The 21,268-nt window shown below is 41.2% G+C and overlaps 1 protein-coding gene across 4 annotated transcripts in view; it reads right to left on the minus strand.

Moving 5' to 3' along the window:
* The window catches only part of CSGALNACT2 (chondroitin sulfate N-acetylgalactosaminyltransferase 2), a 47,564-nt gene that overhangs the window by 4,076 nt on the left and 22,220 nt on the right, over nt 1–21,268 (minus strand). For all 4 annotated transcript variants that reach the window (XM_074337323.2, XM_074337322.2, XM_019719105.3 and 1 more), the window contains one exon: nt 12,180–12,261. In XM_074337323.2, coding sequence (XP_074193424.1) covers nt 12,180–12,261 — 82 coding nt within the window. The remainder of the gene's footprint in view (nt 1–12,179; nt 12,262–21,268) is intronic.

Raw genomic sequence — 21,268 nt, forward strand, 5'->3', positions numbered from 1 at the left:
AATCAAAGACAAAGAATACTGAGAAAATAAACCAAACAAAAATAGAACAGAATATATCTAAGAATTCCAAAAATATATCCAAAAACATCCAAGAATTATGGGGCAACTACAAAAGGTGTAACATACGTGTCATGGGACAACCAGAAGGAAAGAGAAAGGAACAGAAGCTTCCAGATGGAAGGCTAAGATCCAAACAAGTATGGCTGAGAGGGCAGGGGCTGCCTTTCTTACCCAGCACAGTCCTAGGCTAGAGGCTCCACTCTAGGGGGGAGTGGGGACCTTCTGCCTGCACCCAGTGTGCTGCTCCTAAGGCAGGGGTGTCACTCTGAGAGGTGTGCCACCCTAGCTCTTGGCAGAGGCTGAGATTTTTCCCAGGGGCAGAGGCAGTCCGTAAGAAAAAACTGCTCCAAAGCCCTTCACAAAGGAACTGACTTTATTTGAAACAGAGTGTGCAGAAGTTCAAGCCAAGGGGGCTCTTGGAAATAATGGCTATTTTGGTGGTAACAATTAAGAGAAGGCTGGTAGCTCCATCAGAGCAATAAGCTAAAATGTAGGTCAGCTAGTTTATCAGAGAGAAACAGGGAAAGAGACAGGTACCGTCCTGGGGTCTGAATAAATCTCGAAGACTTGCCTCAAAAACTAACCTGCAAAAGGGCTCAATTTAGTTGGTTCAGACTGTGGACCACTTTATACTCCAGAGCACCGTCAACAACAAGAGAGCAAGCAAAAAGTGGAACCTCACTGGTGGGCGTGACACCAACACAAGCCTGGAGAGATGGAGCCCTGCTCAATCCAGTCTCGTCCTGGACGATGGCACATGCCCTGAGGAGTGACACTGGCGGCTTCCTATTGCTGAGGGGTGGAGGGGGAGGAGACAGCATGCAGTAAACAGTAAAACCAAGTCAATAAATAAATACACAAGCAGAAACAAAACAAAAAACAAGCCCTGGAGGCAGGCGGGAATCAACATCCAGAAGCGACACAACATATTTCCTAAAACGTCCAGTTTTTGAAAAAGAAATTATGAGGCATGTAATGAAACAGAAAAGTGTGTCCCATATACCAGAAAAAAAAGCAAGCAACAGAAACTGCCTGTAGAGGGCCCCGATTATCGGTTTTAACAAAGATTTCAAAACAACCATTATAATATGTTCAAGGAAACAATGTTTACAGGAGTAACAGAAGGTAAGATGACAATGTCTCATCAGCTATTAATAAATAGACATTTTATATAAAAAAGGACCAAATGGAAATTCTAGAGGTAAAAAGTATTAATTCAAATGAAAAATTCATTAGAGCAGCTCGACAGCAGATCTGAACTAATAAAAGAATCAGCAAACTGTAGATAAATCAATTCAACCTATGCAATCCAAAGAACAGAGAGAAAAGAGTGAAGAAAAAAATTAACCGTCTCAGAGAAATGTGAGATATCCTTAACTGCACCCATATACGTCTAACAGGAGTTTGAGGAGAAGACAATGAGACAGGAGCAGTGAGAAAGAGATCAGAAAGCAGTGATGGATCCTTACTGTTTCATTAAGCAAGAAACCAGTGCAAAGGGCATTAGTTTCATTTAATAGTCTTTATCGCTATTTGCTGATTTTCCATTATTCAAGTGTTACAATGATAAAGAGACAAGTGGAGGAATTTTCAAAACAAATGGCTGATTATAAAAATTAATGTAAGAGGACTTCCGGAAAAATGGCGGTGTGAGGTGAGCCTCTGTAAAGCTCCCCTGGAATTTACAAAGAATCGAACAACAAAAACTCCACAAAGGACTCCCTGCACAGCAGACAGGCAAGACGAAGAGGCCCACTACCGACTAAAATCACCTACAGGTGGGAGATTCGCGCGAGTGGAGGGAGGAGGAAAGGGAGAAGTGTGCGGAGACGGAGCCACGCGGGCGCAAGACTCAGACCTCGCTCAGTGCTCCCAGCTCGCTGCTTCCCGGAACCACAGCAGCTGCGAGTGAGGGAAGAACTCGGACTGCTAGGGCTCCACCTGAGCTCCACAGGGCTGAGGGGACAGCATATAACACGGCTAAACCCAACGCTCACGGCGGAAACCTCGGAGTAAAGACTGAGGGAAAAAGGCTGAAAACGGTGGTTTAAGCCCGCACCGCCGAGCAGAGAATGGAGCCTTAGGCACTGAGACTACCCGCCCCCTCCCGCCCCTCCCAGAGCTCGCCCGGCCCCCACCTGCCCGGTGCTAGAAGCGAAACAGTAGCAGTGTCAGATCAAAACAACAGAAAATTTGCTATTTTGAGAACTGTGGACCACAGACACAAATTCACAGCCCAACTAGTTCCAGCAAAGGGGAGAGAGCTGTGGAAGCAGGACCGGCTGTGGTGGTAGTCGCCGCCATTGCTCTGGGCCACCTCTCACAACTCACCCCGCCCCTGACCCCACCTATCTGGGCGGATCCCTGCAGGAGTAAACAGAACTGCTGAAACATACGGGCTCTGAATCAGGAGCTGGAAGAGCTTTGGAACATCAAAAGCTCTCTGCATACCCACCGGGACACTGCGCCCTGTGACCTAGACGAACTATTAACAGAGGAGAAGCCCATCTCCAAGGGAATCCCCCCATTGTGTGAGAAGTTGGAATAGTGCAGAGAAAACATAGCACTACCGTGTGAGAGAAGAAAAATAAGTTGCAGTTGGAGAAATAATAAAACATTCTACCAACAAGTACTGACAAACAAAAGAAAGACCGCTTTCTATCAACCTGTTGCAAATGTCACTCCTGTAGATGTCTAGGAAGAGAAATAGTAAACCAGTAATCACCATGAATAACCAAGGCAACAAGATAGCTCAGAAAGAAAGTGAAAAATCTCCAGAGAAGGCACTTAAAGATACAGAAATATGTGACTTAAGTGACAGAGAATTCAAGATTGCAGTTCTGAAAAAACTCAACGAGATACAAGAAAACACAGATAGGCAGTTAAATGAACTCAGAAACTCAATCAAACAACAGCATGAGCATTTTACGAAAGAGATTGAAATTTTAAAAAAGAACCAAACAGAATTTCTGGAGATTAAGAACTCAATAGAAGAAATTAAGAATGAAATAACCAGCTTAGGTAGTAGAGTTGACCAGATGGAGGAAAGAATCAGTGACATCGAAGATAAAAACCTGGAAATGACACAGATAGAAGAAGAAAGAGACTTGAGACTTAAAAGAAATGAAAGAACTCTACAAGAACTTTCTGACTCCATCAGAAAGAGCAATATAAGAATAATGGGCATACCAAAAGGAGAAGAAAGAGAGAAGGGAACAGAGAATATATTCAAACAAATTGTCGATGAGAACTTCCCAAATTTGTGGACAGAACTGGACCCTCGAATCCAAAAAGCAAATAGAACACCTAGTTACCTCAATCCCAACAGGCCTTCTCCAAGGCACATTGTATTGAAGCTGTCTAAAATCAACGACAAAGAAAGAATCCTCAAGGCAGCCAGGGAAAAGAAGACGGTAACTTACAAAGGAAAGCCCATTAGATTATCATCAGATTTTTCAGCAGAAACTCTAAAAGCCAGGAGGGAGTGGAACCAAATATTCAAACTATTGAAAGAGAGAAATCATGAGCCAAGAATAATATATCCAGCAAAGATATCCTTTAGATATGAAGGAGGAATAAAGACCTTTCCAGACATACAGAAGCTGAGGGAATTTTCTAATACACAACCTGCACTACAAGAAATACTAAAGGAGGCTATTCGACCACCATCAACGGGGACAATTTGTGGCAACCGAAACATAAAAAGGGGGAGAGTAAAGGCCTGAACCGGAATATGGGAATGGAGAAAGTAAGCGTGCTGAAGAAAATGGAATACTCTAATTATCAAACTTTCTTTTACATAAACTTAAGGGTAACCACTCAAAAAAAATCCAGAACTGAAATATATACTGTAATAAAAGAAGAAACAGAGGGAAACATCATAGCATACCACCACACAGAAATAATAGACAACAGCAAAAAGGCAAAGAAAGAATGGAGACACAGCCTTACCAGAAAACTAAAGATAGAATGACAGGAAATCCTCACATATCAATAATCTCCCTAAATGTAAATGGACCGAACTCACCAATAAAAAGGCACAGAGTAGCAGATTGGATCAAAAAACTAAACCGAACCATATGCTGTCTCCAAGAGACACATCTCAGCTACAAGGACAAGCATAGACTCAAAGTGAAAGGGTGGAAATTGACACTCCAAGCAAATGGTACCCAGAGAAAATCAGGTGTAGCCATAATGATATCAGATGAAACAGACTTCAAGGTGAAAAAGATAACAAGAGACAAAGATGGACATTTCATAATGGTGAAGGGGACTGTACAACAAGAAGACATAATAGTCATCAATATTTATGCCCCCAATCAGGGAGCACTGAAATACACCAAGCAACTACTAACAGAACTAAAGGGAGAAATTGACCAAAACACAATTATACTAGGGGACTTAAATACACCATTGACAGCTATGGATAGATCATCCAAACAGAAAATAAATAGCAAAATAGTAGCCCTAAATGACACATTAGATGAAATGGACATAATTGACATTTATAGAGCACTTCATCCTAAAACATCAGACTACACATTATTTCTAGTGTACATGGAACATTCTCAAGGATAGACCATATATTGGGACATAAAATCAGTCTCAACAAATTTAAGAAGATTGAAATCATACCATGCATATTCTCTGATCACAAGGCTTTGAAATTGGATATCAACTGTAAAAAGAAAGCGGGAAAAAACACAAATACATGGAGATTAAACAACATACTTTTAAAGAAGGACTGGGTCAAAGAAGAAGTTAGAGGAGAGATCAAAAGATACACAGAAACAAATGACAATGAAAATACATCCTACCAAAATTTTTTGGATGCAGCGAAAGCAGTTTTAAGAGGGAACTTTATCTCATTACAGGCCTATCTCAAGAAACAAGAAAACTCCCAAATAAATAACCTCATGTTACACCTTAAAGAACTAGAAAAAGAAGAACAAGTAAAACCCAAGGTCAGCAGAAGAAAGGAAATAACAAAAATTAGAGCAGAACTAAATGAAATAGAGAACAAAAAGACAATAGAAAAAATTAATGTGACAAAGAGCTGGTTCTTTGAAAAGATTAACAAAATTGACAAACCCTTGGTTAGACTTACTAAGATAAAAAGAGAGAAGACACTAATTAACAAAATCAGAAACGAAAAAGGGGACGTTATCACGGACACCACAGAAATACAAAGGATCATCCAAGAATACTATGAAGGACTATATGCCACCAAATTCAACAACCTAGAAGAAATGGACAAGTTCTTAGAAACATATAGCCTTCCAAGGCTGAACCATGAAGAACTGGAAAATCTAAACAGACCGATCACCAGTAACGAAATTGAATCAGTCATCCAAAACCTTCCCAAAAGCAAAAGTCCGGGACCAGATGGCTTCACTAGTGAATTCTACCAAACCTTCAAAGAGGATCTAATACCAATCCTGCACAAACTCTTCCAAAAAATTGAAGAAGAGACAGTACTCCCTAACTCATTCTATGAGGCCAACATCACCCTGATACCAAAACCTGGTAAGGACAGCACAAAAAAAGAAAACTACAGACCAATATCTCTGATGAATACCGATGCAAAAATCCTAAATAAAATTCTAGCAAATCGAATACAACAATGCATTAAAAAGATTATGCATCACGACCAAGTGGGGTTCATCTCCGGGGCACAAGGATGGTTCAACATATGCAAATCCATCAATGTGATACATCACATAAACAAAATAAAGGACAAAAATCATATGATTATATCAATTGACTAAGAAAAAGCATTTGACAAGATACAACATCCATTTATGATTGAAACACTTAATAAAATGGGTGTAGAAGGAAAATACCTTAACATAATAAAGGCCATATATGACAAGCCCTCTGCTAATCTCATAATTAATGGAGAAAAACTGAAGCCCTTTGCTCTACGTTCAGGAACACGACAGGGCTGTCCCCTATCACCTCTGCTTTTCAACATAGTGTTGGAAGTCCTTGCCAGAGCAATCAGGCAAGAGAAAGAAATAAAAGGCATGAAGAAGTGAAATTATCACTCTTTGCAGATGACATGATGCTATATATAGAAAACCCTAAAGACTCCACCAAAAAGCTACTAGAAAGAATCAACGAATACAGTAAAGTTGCCGGCTAGAAAATCAACGCACAAAAGTCCATTGCCTTCTTATATACTAACAATGAAATCTCAGAAAAAGAAATACAAAAAACAATTCCTTTTGTAATTGCAGCAAAAAGAATAAAATACCTAGGAATAAACTTAACCAAGGATGTGAAAGACCTATATGCTGAAAACTATAAGACATTTTTGAAAGAAATTGAAGAAGACACAAAGAAATGGAAAGACATTCCGTGCTCATGGATTGGAAGAATCAACATAGTTAAAATGGCCATATTACCCAAAGCAATATACAGATTCAATGCAATCCCCATCAAAATCCCAATGGCATTTTTTAAAGAAATAGAACAAAAAAATCATCAGATTTGTTTGGAACCACAAAAGACCCCGAATAGCCAAAGCAATCTTAAGAAAAAAGAACTATAATGGAGGTATCACACTTCCTGACTTTGGCTTGTACTACAGGGCCACAATAATCAAAACAGCATGGTACTGGCAGAAAAACAGACACATAGACCAATGGAATAAAATTGAGAACCCAGAAATAAAACCACATAAATATGGACAGATAATTTTTGACAAAGAAGCTAAAAACATACAATGGAGCAAAGACAGCCTCTTCAATAAATGGTGCTGGGAGAATTAGATAGCCACGTGCAAAAGAATAAACTGGACTGCTATTTGTCACCATGTACCAAAGTTAATTCAAAATGGATCAAAGACTTAAGCATAAGACCTGACACAATAAACTGCATAGAAGAAAACTTAGGTACTAAACTTATGGACCTTGGGTTCAAAGAGCATTTTATGAACTTGACTCCAAAGGCAATGGAAGTAAAAGCTAAAATAAACGAATGGGACTATATGAAACTTAAAAGCTTCTGCACAGCAAAGGAAACCATTGACAAAATAAAGAGGCCACCAACTGAATGGGAGAAGATTTTTGCAAACAGTACCTCCGATAAGGGGCTAGTATCCAGAATATACAAGGAACTCATGAAACTCAACAACAAAAAAACAAACCCAATTGAAAAATGGGCAGAGGACTTGAAGAGACATTTCTCCAAAGAGGACATACAAATGGCAAATAGACATATGAAAAAATGCTCAACATCACTAATCATCAGAGAAATGCAAATCAAAACCACAATGAGATATCACCTCACCCCAGTCAGAATGGCTATCATCAACAAGACAAATAGTAACAAATGTTGGAGAGGCTGTGGAGAAAAAGGAACCCTCATACACTGTTGATGGGAATGCAGACTGGTGCAGCCGTTATGGAAGGCAGTGTGGAGGTTCCTCAAAGAATTACGAATAGAATTGCCATATGACCCAGCAATCCCTCTCCTGGGTATCTACCCAAAAGATCTGAAAACATTTAGAGATAAAGACACGTGTGCTCCAATGTTCATTGCAGCTTTGTTTACGGTGGCCAAGACATGGAAACAACCAAAATGTCCTTCGATAGATGAATGGATAAAGAAGTTGTGGTATATATACACAATGGAATACTATTCAGTGGTAAGAAAAGATGATATAGGAACATTTGTGCCAACATGGATGGATCTTGAGAGAGTAATGCTTAGCAAAACAAGTCAGACAGAAAAAGCAGAGAACCATGTGATTTCACTGATATGTGGTATATAAACCAAAAACAACAAAAGAACAAGACAAACAAATGAGAAACAGAAACTCATAGACACAGACAATAGTTTAGTGGTTGCCAGAGGGTAAGGGGGGCGGGGGGTGGGGGGTGGGAGATGAGGGTAAGGGGGATCGAATATATGGTGATGGAAGGAGAACTGACTCTGGGTGATGAACACACAATGGGATTTATAGATGATGTAATACAGAATTGTACACCTGAAATCTATGTAATTTTACTAACAATTGTCACCCCAATAAATTTAATTTAAAAAAAAAGAAAAGAAAAAAAAATTAATGTAATGTGGACCAAAAAATACATAAAATATTAAGAAATATGTATGTATAAATATGTATTACAAAATATATTACATATATTCTTAATGCTCTGGAAAGGTAGCCACTGAATGATGAGGTTTCAGCCTGCTTTCTTTTGGTGGCGGGGGGCGGGGGGCGGCTGTCATTAAAAAAATTTTTTTTTGAAAATTTTCAATTCCAATTGACATTCAATATTATATTAGTTTCAGGTATAGTGGTTAGACATTTATATAACTTATACAGTGATTCCCCCCAATAAGTCTAGTACCCACCTGACACCAAACACTTACTACAATATTATTGACTATATTTCCTATACTATACTTTACATTCCTGTGACTCTTTGTAACTGCAAATTTGTACTTCTTAATCCCTTTACTCTTACCCAGCCTCCCAATCCCCCTCCCATCTGGTAACTGTCAGTTTGTTCTCTGTATCTTTGAGTTTATTTCTGTTTTGTTTGCTCATTTATTTTCTTTTCTAGATTCCACATATAAGTGAATTCATATGGTTATTTGTCTTTCTCTGACTTATTTCACTTAACATAATACCCTCTAAGTCTATACATGTTGTTACAAATGTTAAGATTTCATACTTTTTATGGCCGAGTAATATTCCATTCTATGTATCTACCACATCTTATTTATCTAATTGTCTATCAATGGACACAGGTTGCTTCCACATCTTGGCTACTGTATATGAAATATCCTTTGTCTTTTGTTATAGCCTTTGTTTTAAGGTCTGTTTTGTTTGATGTTGAGTACTGCTATACCAGCTTTCTTTGTTTTCATTTGCACGAAATATCTTTTTCTGTCCCGTTACTTTCAGTCTCTGTGTTACTTTAGATCAGAAGTGAGTCTTTTGTAAGCAGCATATGTAAGAATCTTATTTTCTTATCCATTCAGCCCTCCTATGTCTTTTGAGTGGAGCGTTTAATCCATTTACATTTAAAGTAATTACTGATAAGTATGTAGTTACTGCCATTTTATTATTCATATTTTTTATTTTCTTCTCCTCCTCCTTCTTAAACAAGTCCCTTTAACATTTCTTGTAATACTGGTTTGGTGGTGATAAATTCCTTTAGCTTTTTCTTGTCTGGGAAGCTCTTTATCTGTCCTTCAATTCTAAATGATAGTCTTGCTGGGTGAACTACTCTGGGTTGTAGGTCCTTGCTTTTCATCACTTTGAATATTTCCTGCCACTCCCTCTGGTCTGCAAAGTTTCTGTTGAGAAACCAGCTGACAGTCCTATGGGATCTCACACTTGCAGGTAAGTAACTGCTTTTCTCTTGCTGCTTTTAACATCCTTTTCTTTAACCTTTGGCATTTTAATTGTGATGTATATTGGTGTGGGCCTGTTTGGGTTCATCTTGTTTGGGACTCTACCTCCTGGGCTTGTGTATCTATTTCCTTCACCAGGTTAGGGAAGATTTCAGTCATTATTTCTTCAAATAGGTTTTCAATCCCTGGTTCTCTCTCTTCTCCTTCTGGCACCTCTATGATGCTAATGTTATGTGTGAGAATGTCCAAGAGTTCCCTTGTCACACACCACATCCCTCATTTTAAAAAACTGTTTTTCCTTTTTGTGGTTCTTATTGGGTGTTTTCTGCTACTCTGTCTTCCAAACTGCTGATTTGATCCTCTGCTTCATGTTGATTCCATCTAATGTATTCCTCATTTCAGTTAATGTATTCTTCATTTCTGACTGGTTGTTTTTTTATGGTTCCTATCTCTTTAAGTTCTCACTGAACTCATTTATTTTTCTTTCCCTAAAGTCACTGAGTATCCTTATAACCAGTGTTTTGAACTCTGCACCTGGTATGTTGCTTGCTTCCATTTCGTTTAGTTATTTTTCTGGACTTTTGTCCTGTTCTTTCATTTGAGACCTGTTTCTTTGTCTCTTAATTTTGGCTGCCTTCCTGTGTTATTTCTACATATTAGGTTGATCTGCTACGTCTCTAGTCATGGCAGAGTCGCCTTATGTAGTAGGTGTCTTGTGGGGCCCAATGATGCAGTCTCTCTGATCACCTGAGCTGCATGCTCCAGGTGTGTCCCTTTGTGGGGTATGTGTGTACTCCTGTTGTGGTTGAGCCGTGATTGCTGTTGGCAGCAATCAGTGGGTAGGACTGACCCTCAGGCTGACTGGCTGTGAGGACTGGCCATGACTACAGTGCAGGAGCTGTTGTGTGGAGGACGACCCCATGAAGTAGGATTCGCTGTTGCTGGGCTCTGGTGCCTGCTGAGTCTATCCTTTGGGTGTGTTATTTATGGAGCTAAATGGGTGGTGCACTGGTTGATCTGAAGCTGGCCACCAGGTGTGTTGGTTCTGGGGCCTCTTGCTTGGGGCTCTGGTACAGGCCCAGGCCAGTTGCTGCCTGTTTCTGGCCTGGGGCCACCAGGTAGGAACTACAAAGTGATCTGTGGTTGGTAGCTGCCTGTGCTTGGTGTGTAGGCACCTGAGAGAAGCTATGCTGTGAACTGAGGCTGGTTGCCACTAGTGCTGGGCCGGAGGCAGCTTAGCAAGGGTACAGCGCTCACTGAGGCCAGGTGCTGCTTGTCAGGGCTTTGTGCACTTTCCAGAGAGTTGAGGGTATCTGCAGTGTGGGCTCAGGTCGGCAGCCTTGTGAGGAACAGGTGCTGAAAGAAGTTCAGGCTTGTGTACAAGTTGGATGGGGCAGAGTCACAGGGAATCACCAGGGTGAGGTGAGTAGTATTAGCCAGGTTAATGGAGACTCAGATTTGGAGCCTGCCTTCACCTGGGTAGGGGAGGGCTCAAGAAAGGAACAATGGCGCCTGCCAGCACTTCTGTCAAGGACAGAGCTGCCCCTCCAGCCCTCACCCTGAGGCCAAACAAATCAGTTCCTCCCCGTATGTCCCTGGTGCTGTTTAAGCTGCTATCCTAACACTGGAGCTCGGCACACGTGAGTCTGTCAGTGAGCAAGTCTGTGCATTGGCCCTTTAAAATAAACTCTTGGGACTCCAGCAGCCCTCCATCTCATCCGGACAGAATCCCCACTGATTTTCACAGCCAGATGTTGTGGGGACTCCTCTTCCCAGAACTGGTGCTCTGGGCTGGGGAGCCTGGTGTGGGGCTGGGACCCCTTGCTCCTCAGAGGGGTCCTCTGCAGCCAAGATATCCCTCCTGATTCTTAACCACCACACATGGGGGTGGGAACAGTCCATTTCTCATCTCTGCCCCCTCCCACCAGTCTCCATGTGCCTTCTTCTTTATATTCTTACTGATAAGACTTCTGTTCAGCTTGTCTTCAGGTGTTTTTCAAAGATGGTTGTTCTATAATTTAGTTGCGATTCTGGGGTGGTTACAGGAGGAGGCAACTATAGCATTTACCTATTCCGCCATCTTGACCAGAAGTCTCAGGCTGCTTTCTGAAACTATGCTTTGATGCTTTATTTTCTGCTGAGTAAAACTGGATCTGGGTTGGACAGGAAGCTTAGACCATGGTCTTCTCTGGTTTAGGGGAGTGGATGACTAAGCCAGTGCCCCCCAGGTACCCCACTCCAACTTCAACCAGAACTAGAGAGCAGCTGTTTTTTTCATTTGTTTTAAATACTGGGATTTTGTATATAAGTTCAATAGACAACTAAAGGGGGTTTCATCTCTAAATAAAAAATATGAAGGTCCTTGGACTAGATAAGCCAACATTACTTCCTGCTGTAACAATCCATGAGTACAACACCAAATTTATGTAAAGATCTTTTGTAAGAAAAATCAACTGAAAATATGGGTAACAAGTCCCACAGATGTTTGTAAAAACGAGTGTTTTGACTTTAAAGAAACAAAATAATACTACACTTTCATTTTGTCTTTTTGGCCTCATTTCTGCTAATCAAAGACAATACGGAAAAATTCACTTTGCCTTTCATATCTCCAGATTCCTCTTTTCAGCTAATCTCAGGCATTCATAATTTAATAAGAAAATACTCAAATCTGAGACCTTTTGGAAAAATGCCAAAAGGTAATACAGTAAATAGGTAAAGTTCTATCTTTACATGTAAGGTATACTTACCAATGGTCAGAAAATCTGATCGATACTGACAAGTCATTCCAAAGCCAAAATCTCGCCAAAAGCCAGAGTCCTTTTTGTGAACCTTAAGTTAGGGGGTAAAAAAAGATCAATTTAATCCCTCCAGAACTACAAAAAGTTTTAATCAACAATGAAAAATGTTAAATACTTCCCAAATAATTTTTCTTGTCACTTATGTGACTGATAATAACATGCATTTATATTATTAAATCCTTATAAAACAAAAAAAATATATAGTAATTCCCATGAGAAAGGATTCTGGCCACTTTTAATTTAACTGACTTCAAACCATGTACACGGTGCAAGACGAGGTTACCAATAATCAGTGTGGTGTCTGACCTCAAGGGGCTTACGTTCTATTCCAGGAGGACAACAGGTGCACACACTGTTCTACAGTGTGCCTTATTGGGTGCCCACCCAGCTCCCACTCCCCTGCCCCCTTCCTGACTGTGGACAGTTCTGGCCCCACACAGTCCCTGACCTTCAGGGAGGTCCCTTCCACCTGGAGCTTCAGACTGGGTCATAAGGACTCTGTATCCCAGTGTGACAGCCTCACCCCACTAACTGTAGGAATTGGTTCATTACACAAAATTCAGCTCAGCTACAAGCGGGGGTTGTAGGAAATTCTGGAAAACAAAGCTCTGTTGTTCTTCTGAGAGAGCTACTAGAAAAGACACTTGTTCTTCCTGGATGGTGTAGGGCAGGAGTCTGTAAGCTACAGCCTCCGGACTAAACGTGACGTGCTGCTGGGTTTTGTAACTGATTTTATTGGAATACAGCACACTCATTTGTTTACAAACGGTCTATGGCTGCTTTCATGATACAATGGCAGAACTGAATAATTGCCAAGGGATTGTATGGCCTGCAAAGCCCAAAATATCTTCTATGTGGCTCTTTACAGAATAAGTTTGCCATCCTCCCGTAGAGGGTGTAGATGTGATGTTTGGAACCGTTACAGTCCTTTCCACCACGAGGAAAACCAGCTTTCAAATGAAGCTGTCACCACTTAAGTCCAAGCAGAGAAAGAAAATTGGGACTCTGATGGTACTGAGTCCCCAGAGTCAAGTAAAAGTTGAAGCCTGATAAGCCTCCTTTATGTTACTCATACATTCAACAAGTGTTTAAACTGTGGACATGGTTCTAGGTGCTGAGACACAGCAATGAATAGAGGTGACAAAGTCTCCACCCTCACAGAGACTTCATTTTGATGGGAAAATAGCAAACAAACAAACAAACATCTCAGGTGGGCATACACGCTAGGAAGAAAAACAGTGGGACAACAGGGGAGCATGATACAAAGCAAGCCTATTTTGGATAGAATGGCTACAAAAGGCCTCTGAAGAGGTGATGTGTGAGCAGGGACCCTGATGACATAAGGAGGTGAGCTATGCAAGTACCTGGCCGTCACGCCAGGAGAGGGAGCAGCATGTGCCATGTTCTGAGGCAGGAGCCTGCCTGGAGTGTCTGACAAACAGCAAAGAATGAGACCCTGGGGTTGAAAAGGACTACTGATGTTTTTAAGAGGTTAGTGGTAGTTTAGTATTTTTGTATCCTTATGGTAATGCTCTAGAAGGGACAAAATGTTAGGATAGGAGACAATGAAGAATGGCTAGGGGAGTCCTGTTTAAATGACGAGCTCTAGTTGAACGGAGAAGGTAAGGCTGGCCTTATGAACGGACATGGGTGGCACCTTCACTGGGAATGGAGAGAGGCTCTGAGGATGTGACAGGCAGTTAGTCAGATGGGTCTCATTAAGGAAGTGAACATCCACTGCTTCTGTTTTCTAAGGGAAATATGACGCAAGCTATGTGGGGAGTAAAGAGTGGTGAGGGGTACTGGGAGGCACAAGGGGGAGCAGCTGGCTTGGAGGACGGACATCAGGCTAGAGTGAGATGCAGGGCTGTGCGGTGGCCTGGGAGCCCTGAGGCCTGTGCTATGTACAGCAAGGCCGTGCAGTGGGCTGTTTCTCACCCTGCACATCCCACTGCTCCGGGCCTGGCTGACAGTTCCCCTTCACCAGACTGGGGTTCTCAGAGAGGACCCTGTCGGAGTGAGGGGTAGGGAGGTGGTTATAGGCCAGAAGTGGTGGTAAGGACTCACCATGGAGTCTGAGTGGGGTGCAGAGGAAAGTGAGGATGTGGACATTAGGAGGACGACTGAAAGGAGACAGGCACCCTCTCCCAATTGCAGCATTCTGAGAGCTTCTTCAAAGAAATGAAGCTGCAACTGGGATCTGAGAGAGAATAGGAGTTAGCCAAGCGCGAGATGTGTGGAGGGAAAGATCCAGGCAAGAGAACAGTTTGTGCAAAGACCTGGAGATGGCAGAGAGCATTGTAGGTAAGGATGGTGGATGAGACACTAGAGTCAGGACGAGAGGTGCCCACAGTGTAGACCAGCAAACACTTCCTGTAAAGACTCGGTAGGAATATTTTAGGCTCTGCGGAACAGTCTGCTGCGACCACTCAAGCCTGCCTCTGTAGTGTGAAAGCAGTCCCCGACAGGAAGTAATCAAATGAGCATGCGTGTTCCCATAAACTTCACTTATCAGCACTGACTTCTGTGTTTTATGTAATTTTCACATGCCATGAAATATCCTTTTAAACAATATTTTTTCAGCCATTCATAACTCATGGGTCATACAGACATAGGCAGCATGACAAATGTAGGCCACACTCTGCTGACCCCTGGCCTCGAGGGTCCCCAGGGCCACATCACAGAGAACCGTGTGTGCCTGGTCACATGGTTTGGGTTTCATCCTAAGGGGAATTCTCTGAAGAGTCATGACAGAAGTAATAATGTGATCAGATGACGTTTTCGGAAGATCACTCCAGCTGGAGTATAGAGAAGAGTTGGCAAGAACAGAGGCAGGGAGGCTGGTCAAGAGGGAACAGTTATAATCTGGGAAGCTGGTGGTGTACACTATCGTGGTATGCACAGAAAGAAAAATCTGGGTGGATGTAAACAGGATTTAGGACACAGAATTGACAGAAGTCAGCAAGTAACTGAACGGGCAGGAGAGGGGGGCGAGAGGGAAGGATCAACCAAGGATGAGGGCAGGCTGCCGTCCTAAGCAGTGGGCATGTGACGGTGCCACCCCCAAGGGTAGGGGCACATGAACAGGGCCAGCCCAGAAGGAACGATGTGGAGCAGGTTTCTGGACATAATGAATCTGCGTGATGTGCGGGGCAGCCACATGGCAACTCCTGCAGACAGCAGGGATACAAGGAAAATGGAGGTCTGCAGAGGACGCAGTTTTGAGAAGAGTGGGGACAGTCTGAAAAGCTGCCGTGAGGAATGAGAGACCCGAGTGGAAAACAGAATGCACCAGGCAGCACAGAGGATTTAGCTCAAGCTGGAGCTAACACATGAGGTACACATTTTATTTTTTTATTTTTATTTTTTTCCAAGGAGGGCTACTTCCCATTCTAGAATGTAAAGCTCCTGGAAGGCAGGACTTTTTGTTATTTCAATCACTGCTATATCTGCAGCACCTAGAACAATGCCAGGCACATGGGAGGTTTTCAATAAATATTTGTTCAATGAATAAATAAATAAATGTATAGAGGCATAATTTTTATGGCAAAACAAAGACTAAACTCTAATGTTCTTGTCTCCTTAGTCAAAATATAACCCTGGTGCAAAGTATTAAAACAAAACACCCACTTTGACATTTCTGCCCCATGCCAATTCTGATCTCACAAATAATATGACTGTTTATAATTCAGTTTCTTTAAAAACTCTTCAAGCATTATCAGACTTGGGGAAAGGAGTCATTGGTTTTGACTTTTACAGCAATACACTTCCACTGAAGAAAGTAGACAGAAACTCAAATCATGCACAATCCCTGACTGCTAATATTTTACTGCCTTTTTGCATGCCTTTTTCCCAAGCATGTGGGGTGCAGCGATCGCCAACACTGGCCCTCATGCACTGCTAGGATCCTACTGGCATCCTGGCATCTTTCCTTGATATTTGATAAACAACACCCACACCTACTCACGTTCAACCCCACCTCTCTTCCTGCCATTCCTGTCTTTCCCTCAGTCGCTACATCTCTGTCAACTCCATCTTCAGATCATACCCAAACCTTCCTCCACAACTGCCACCCTCACCCAAGCCAGTAACCTCTTCTGGTCTGCAAAAGCCTGACTGGCTACTTGCAGCTGGAGCCACACAACTGTTTCCCCACAGAACCAAAACCCTCCCAAGGCTGTCTGTCACACTTAGCTCAAAATTCAAACTCCTTGTCTGGGAGTAACACGCTTTCCAGGACCTGGCCCAGCTCTGTGCCGCTCGCCCACTGGGCGCCAGCCCCCTTAGGAAACCCTGCTCCTACGGCCTGGAACCACCTTCCCTTGATCACTATGTAGCAATTTCCTTCCTGTTGTCCAGATGGTCCCTCCGACAGCCGCACCTCAGAAAGGCCTTTCTGACCAACACACCACGGAAACCATCTAATCACTCTCCACCACTCAGCCTGATTGAATGACCTGCGTGGCGTTTGTTAATTGGTTTTATTTTCTGTCTCTTCCTACCAGAATAAAGATTCTTGTGCACAATAACCATGCCTACATGGTTCTAGGTGTTGGAGCTCCAGTGGAACAGTGGCTGGCATAGAAGGGACCCTCACTATTTGGAGAATTACTGTTGTCAGTATCATGTGTATTGCTATTCTCCGGCTCTGATGATCTCCTCAGGAGAGAGATGGACCTGTCTGAACACTCCTGACCCAGGACCTGTCTGCACCCCAACCACTGGAAGGGATGGATAAGCCCTCAGCCTGCCAGCCTCACGTGCATGGCTGTTTTTAAACACAGCAATTTCACAGCAGGAAAAACAACAACAACAACATTGCACTGCTCTTTTATCCTTAATAAGGTTGTCTATTTAAATTTTTATTGTGAATTATTACCAACTAGCCTTTACCCATTTTTTCTATTGGTGTATTTCCTATTTACTTTCAATATATCTTTAAATATTACGTGAGGAGACTGAAGCTTAGAAAAGTTAAGTAACTTGCAAAGGTTACAAAGTGGTGAGACTAGAACTTGAAGTAGAAGCACTTTTTTTTTTGTACAACATATAGGATGAATCCACATGTAAATCGTCCTTGCCCCATATCCCCCCAAACCAGACAACAATATTAGCATGCTTTTATATTCCTTTTCACCTTCGCATCTTGACAATTTTTGTTTATCAAATAATTTTCTTCTAAATAACCTTTATATTTTAGAATAATTTTAAATTTACAGAAAAGTTGCAAAATAGTGAAGAGAGTTCTCATGTAATTCTCACTTAGTTTTAACTTCCCCTAAATGTTATGATCTTACCTTGCTGTGGTACATTTGTCAAAACGAAAAAACGAACACTGACTGGCACTGACTTTAGTTACTATGAACTAAAGGCCAGGTTTGATTTGATCCCACCAGCTTGTCCTTTCCTGTCCTCCTCTGTTCCAGGTTCCAGTACAAGGCACCTCGCTGCATTTAGCTGGTACATCTCCTCAGCCTCCTGAAAGACCGGCAGTTTCTCAATCTTCCTTGGTTTTGAGGTCTAGACAGTTTTGAGTACTGGTCAGGTATTTTATAGAATGCCCCTCATTTTGGGTTTGTCTGAAGTTTTTTCTTGATTAGGTTGGGGTTATAGGTTTCTGGAAGGAAGACCGCAGAGTTGAAGTGCCCCTACCACATCGTATTGGGGTGCACGACAACCCTGGTGACCGTCACTGATAACCCTCACTCACTTGGTCAAGGGGGTATCTGCCAGTTTTATCCGCTGAAAAGTTCTTTTTTCTCTTTCCATACTCAATTCTTTGGACGTTAGTCATCTAGCTCCACCTTCTGGAAAAGGGAGCATCTATTAAGTTATTTGGAATTCTGTAAGGAAGATTTGTCTCTTCTTCCCTATCTAATCTGTCTTATCAATCTATCTATCCACTCGTTATTTATTATTATTTATCCACTCATTCCTTTATATCACTATGGACCCATGGGTATTTATTTTATGCTCGGGGTTATGATCCAGTAAAGTTATTTATTTTGTTACTCAAATTGTTCCAGTTTTACCACTGGGAGTCCTTTCAGGCTCCTGTGTCTCTCTGACATACACCCATCCTTTTGTCACTTGAGTGCTTCTTTACTTTCTTGGAGCTACAGGACACTTCAGGCTCTTCTACTTCCTATCCCAACACTAAGATCTGGGAGCTGGGTGTGCTTGTTTCTCTTGTGGTGCCTGCTTCTAGGCCCTCTGGGGGGGACACAGTGAGGTAATACATGTATGCATGTACCCTTTGACTTTTTAAATTCCCAACTCCTATTTCTTTTTTATTACATGTCATCAAGAATTATTTAAACAGAAGTTTTACAGCGTTGGTTGTTGTTGACCAGTGTTTTATAGTCTCAGGCCTTCCTCTTTCAATATGTTCATTTCTCATTCTGCTGAACCAGAAAAGTGCTGTGAGAAGTAAACTTTGAGTCCTTCAATGTTTAAAAATGTCTATTTTGCCCTTAAAGAATAGGTCAAATATGTATTCTGGAATCCAAGTTATTTTTCTTTAGAATGTTCAAGGTATTTCCTACTCCTTTATAGACAAGCTAGGTTTTGTTATTTTTGGTAGCTCTGGAAGCCATCAGGACTGTCCCTCAAATGCCAGAACACCTGTCTTGTCAAATGCCAGAACACCTAAGCTCTTTGGAATTTTCTTCCATTTCCTCCTTTCTCTGTTCTCTCCCTTCTGGAACTCCTATTAAACAATTTGGGAACTTCTAGATTAATTCCCCATGTCTCAATTTTTCTGTCATGTCATCTCTTGGTCTTTATGTGCCCAAGTGCCTGTCTTCTAGTTTACAAATTTGTTTCACCAGTGACCATTCTGATATTCAGCCCATTTACTGAATTTTGTATTTTCATAATTTTAAAGTTCTGATCCTTTTTGAGCAATAAGTCTGGTTTTCTCTAATGTCCCTAAAGATATATTTAAAGTTGTTTTCTATCTGTATTCATAATCTCATGTGTTAAATTTTTTATTAAAATTTGGTGCCTTTCTTTCAGCACTGGTTTTCCCCAAGTGTTTGGTTAACCTTCGTTAACTGCTACTCACTTTTAGTTCAGAAATCATGGTTCAAAAGCCCATGGCGTTAACTATGACTGCAGGGGCCTTTCTCCAGTAACAGTGGAGGAGGGGCTGAACCTGGTCTCAGCAGAATGTGCCTGGCAGCTATCTCGTAGTCTGGGGCTCCCTCTCCACCTTACAGCTCATTATTCCCAGGCCCCGAACCTGCCCTTCTGGTTCCAGGGCCACACATGCTGCCTCAGCATGCAGGCCAATCTCTGCAATGCCTGCTGCTCAGCACACACTCCCAGAGAGGCACACACACTCCACTGCTCTGTCTTCTGTGAGCTCGGAGGATGCACAGCAGCCCAAGTGTCGGTATCCCCTGAACATGTTCCAGGCGGTTCTCTCCTCCATCAATCCCATACCAACTACTGCCATCATACAGAAATTTCTCAAAATTTAGATCATTAATGGCACCTCTCATTTTCTAATATTATATATGCCTTTCACTTCTCTCACTTTCCAATACTAATATGACTTTTTCGCCATAATTCATTTTTACAAAGTTTTCAGGGTGTCAGATAAGGCAGATATGGGTGCTTTGTTTGCCATGTGATCCCATTTGTATCTATATTCCTAAATAATACTAGCCTACAGATAAGGCAGAGGTGTGATGTACGTGTGCGCGTGTATGTGCCTATGTGTGTGTGCGTGCATGTGTTCATGTGTGTGCACGTGTGGGTGTGTGTGCATGTGCACACGTATTTGTGCATGTGCATGTGTATGCTTCGCCAGGGGTTGGTATGAAGATAATGCTGGCCTCATAAAATGTATTAAGTAGATCATATGGTACTAATATTACCTGTTCTTAGAAAATTTGAAAAAGCTCACCAGTAGCACATTAGATCTATGTACTTGCAGGGTAATTTTCTGATAACTGTTCCAACTTTTTAAGCAGCAATTAGTCTCTTCAGAGCTTCCATCTCTTTTATTTATAAATACTAACATGAGCTTTTATAAAATACTAACATGAACTTAGCTCGTGTTAATGGTTTATAAATCCTCAAATCTTTCATTTTATTTAGAACTTTTAAAACTTACCACATAAAACTGATTTCTCTCAATGTTTTCTTATTTTAATTTCCAATGTTTTCCTTTTTACCCCAAGTCTACCTACTCTGTGATTAAAAATTTTTTTTTCCACAAAAAGAATAACCTCCTATATTTGTCAAACTATTACTTTTGGTTCATTGATTTCTGTCTTTATCTTTATTTTTTTCCCCTGAGTCATTTTTAAAAAAATATCTTAAATTGACTTCTTAGTTCATTTGTTTCTACTTTTTTTTAATGTTAACAATAAAAAATTAGGCTAAATGCCCAACATAGTATCCCAACACAGTATCCTGTACTGGATCCTGGAACAGAAAAGGGACATTAGTAGAAAAACTGGTGAAATCCTAAAACATTCCACAGTGTAGTTAGCAGTAACTTACCAATATTAATTTCTGAATTTTGACAAATGTACCGTGGTTACATAAGATGCTAGCATTAGGGGACACTGTTAACATTAGGGGAAAGTCTAAGAACACCCTATACTCTCTAACTTTTCTGTAAATCTAAATGATTCTAACAAAGTAAATTATTTAAAATTTCTGACATGTGACATTCCCATGCCATGACTTTCTAAGTAACTTTCTATAGTATGCTATTCCTTCTTATTGAGTAGTTTTAATTTCTAGTTAATAAGGATTTTAAAATTAAATTTATTTTTATTATTACTATAAATACGTTGGCAGAAATAACTGTACAATTTTCACATTCTGGAACATGAAGTTTTTCTCTGTGGCCTAAACTTTTCTTTTTCCCTCCAGAATGACACTTAATTCTAAAACAATAAATGTGAAAGCATTTTAGCAGGGGTTAGAGACTATGAAAATGTGTTTGTAATAAATACAGTTTTTAATCGAAATGTTGTTTTCTACTTGAGAAACGAGCATAATGGAACCTGCAGGGATCC

Source organism: Rhinolophus sinicus, chromosome 15, assembly GCF_057876585.1.
Source record: "Rhinolophus sinicus isolate RSI-liver-muscle chromosome 15, RSI-T2T, whole genome shotgun sequence".
Lineage (NCBI taxonomy): Eukaryota > Metazoa > Chordata > Mammalia > Chiroptera > Rhinolophidae > Rhinolophus > Rhinolophus sinicus.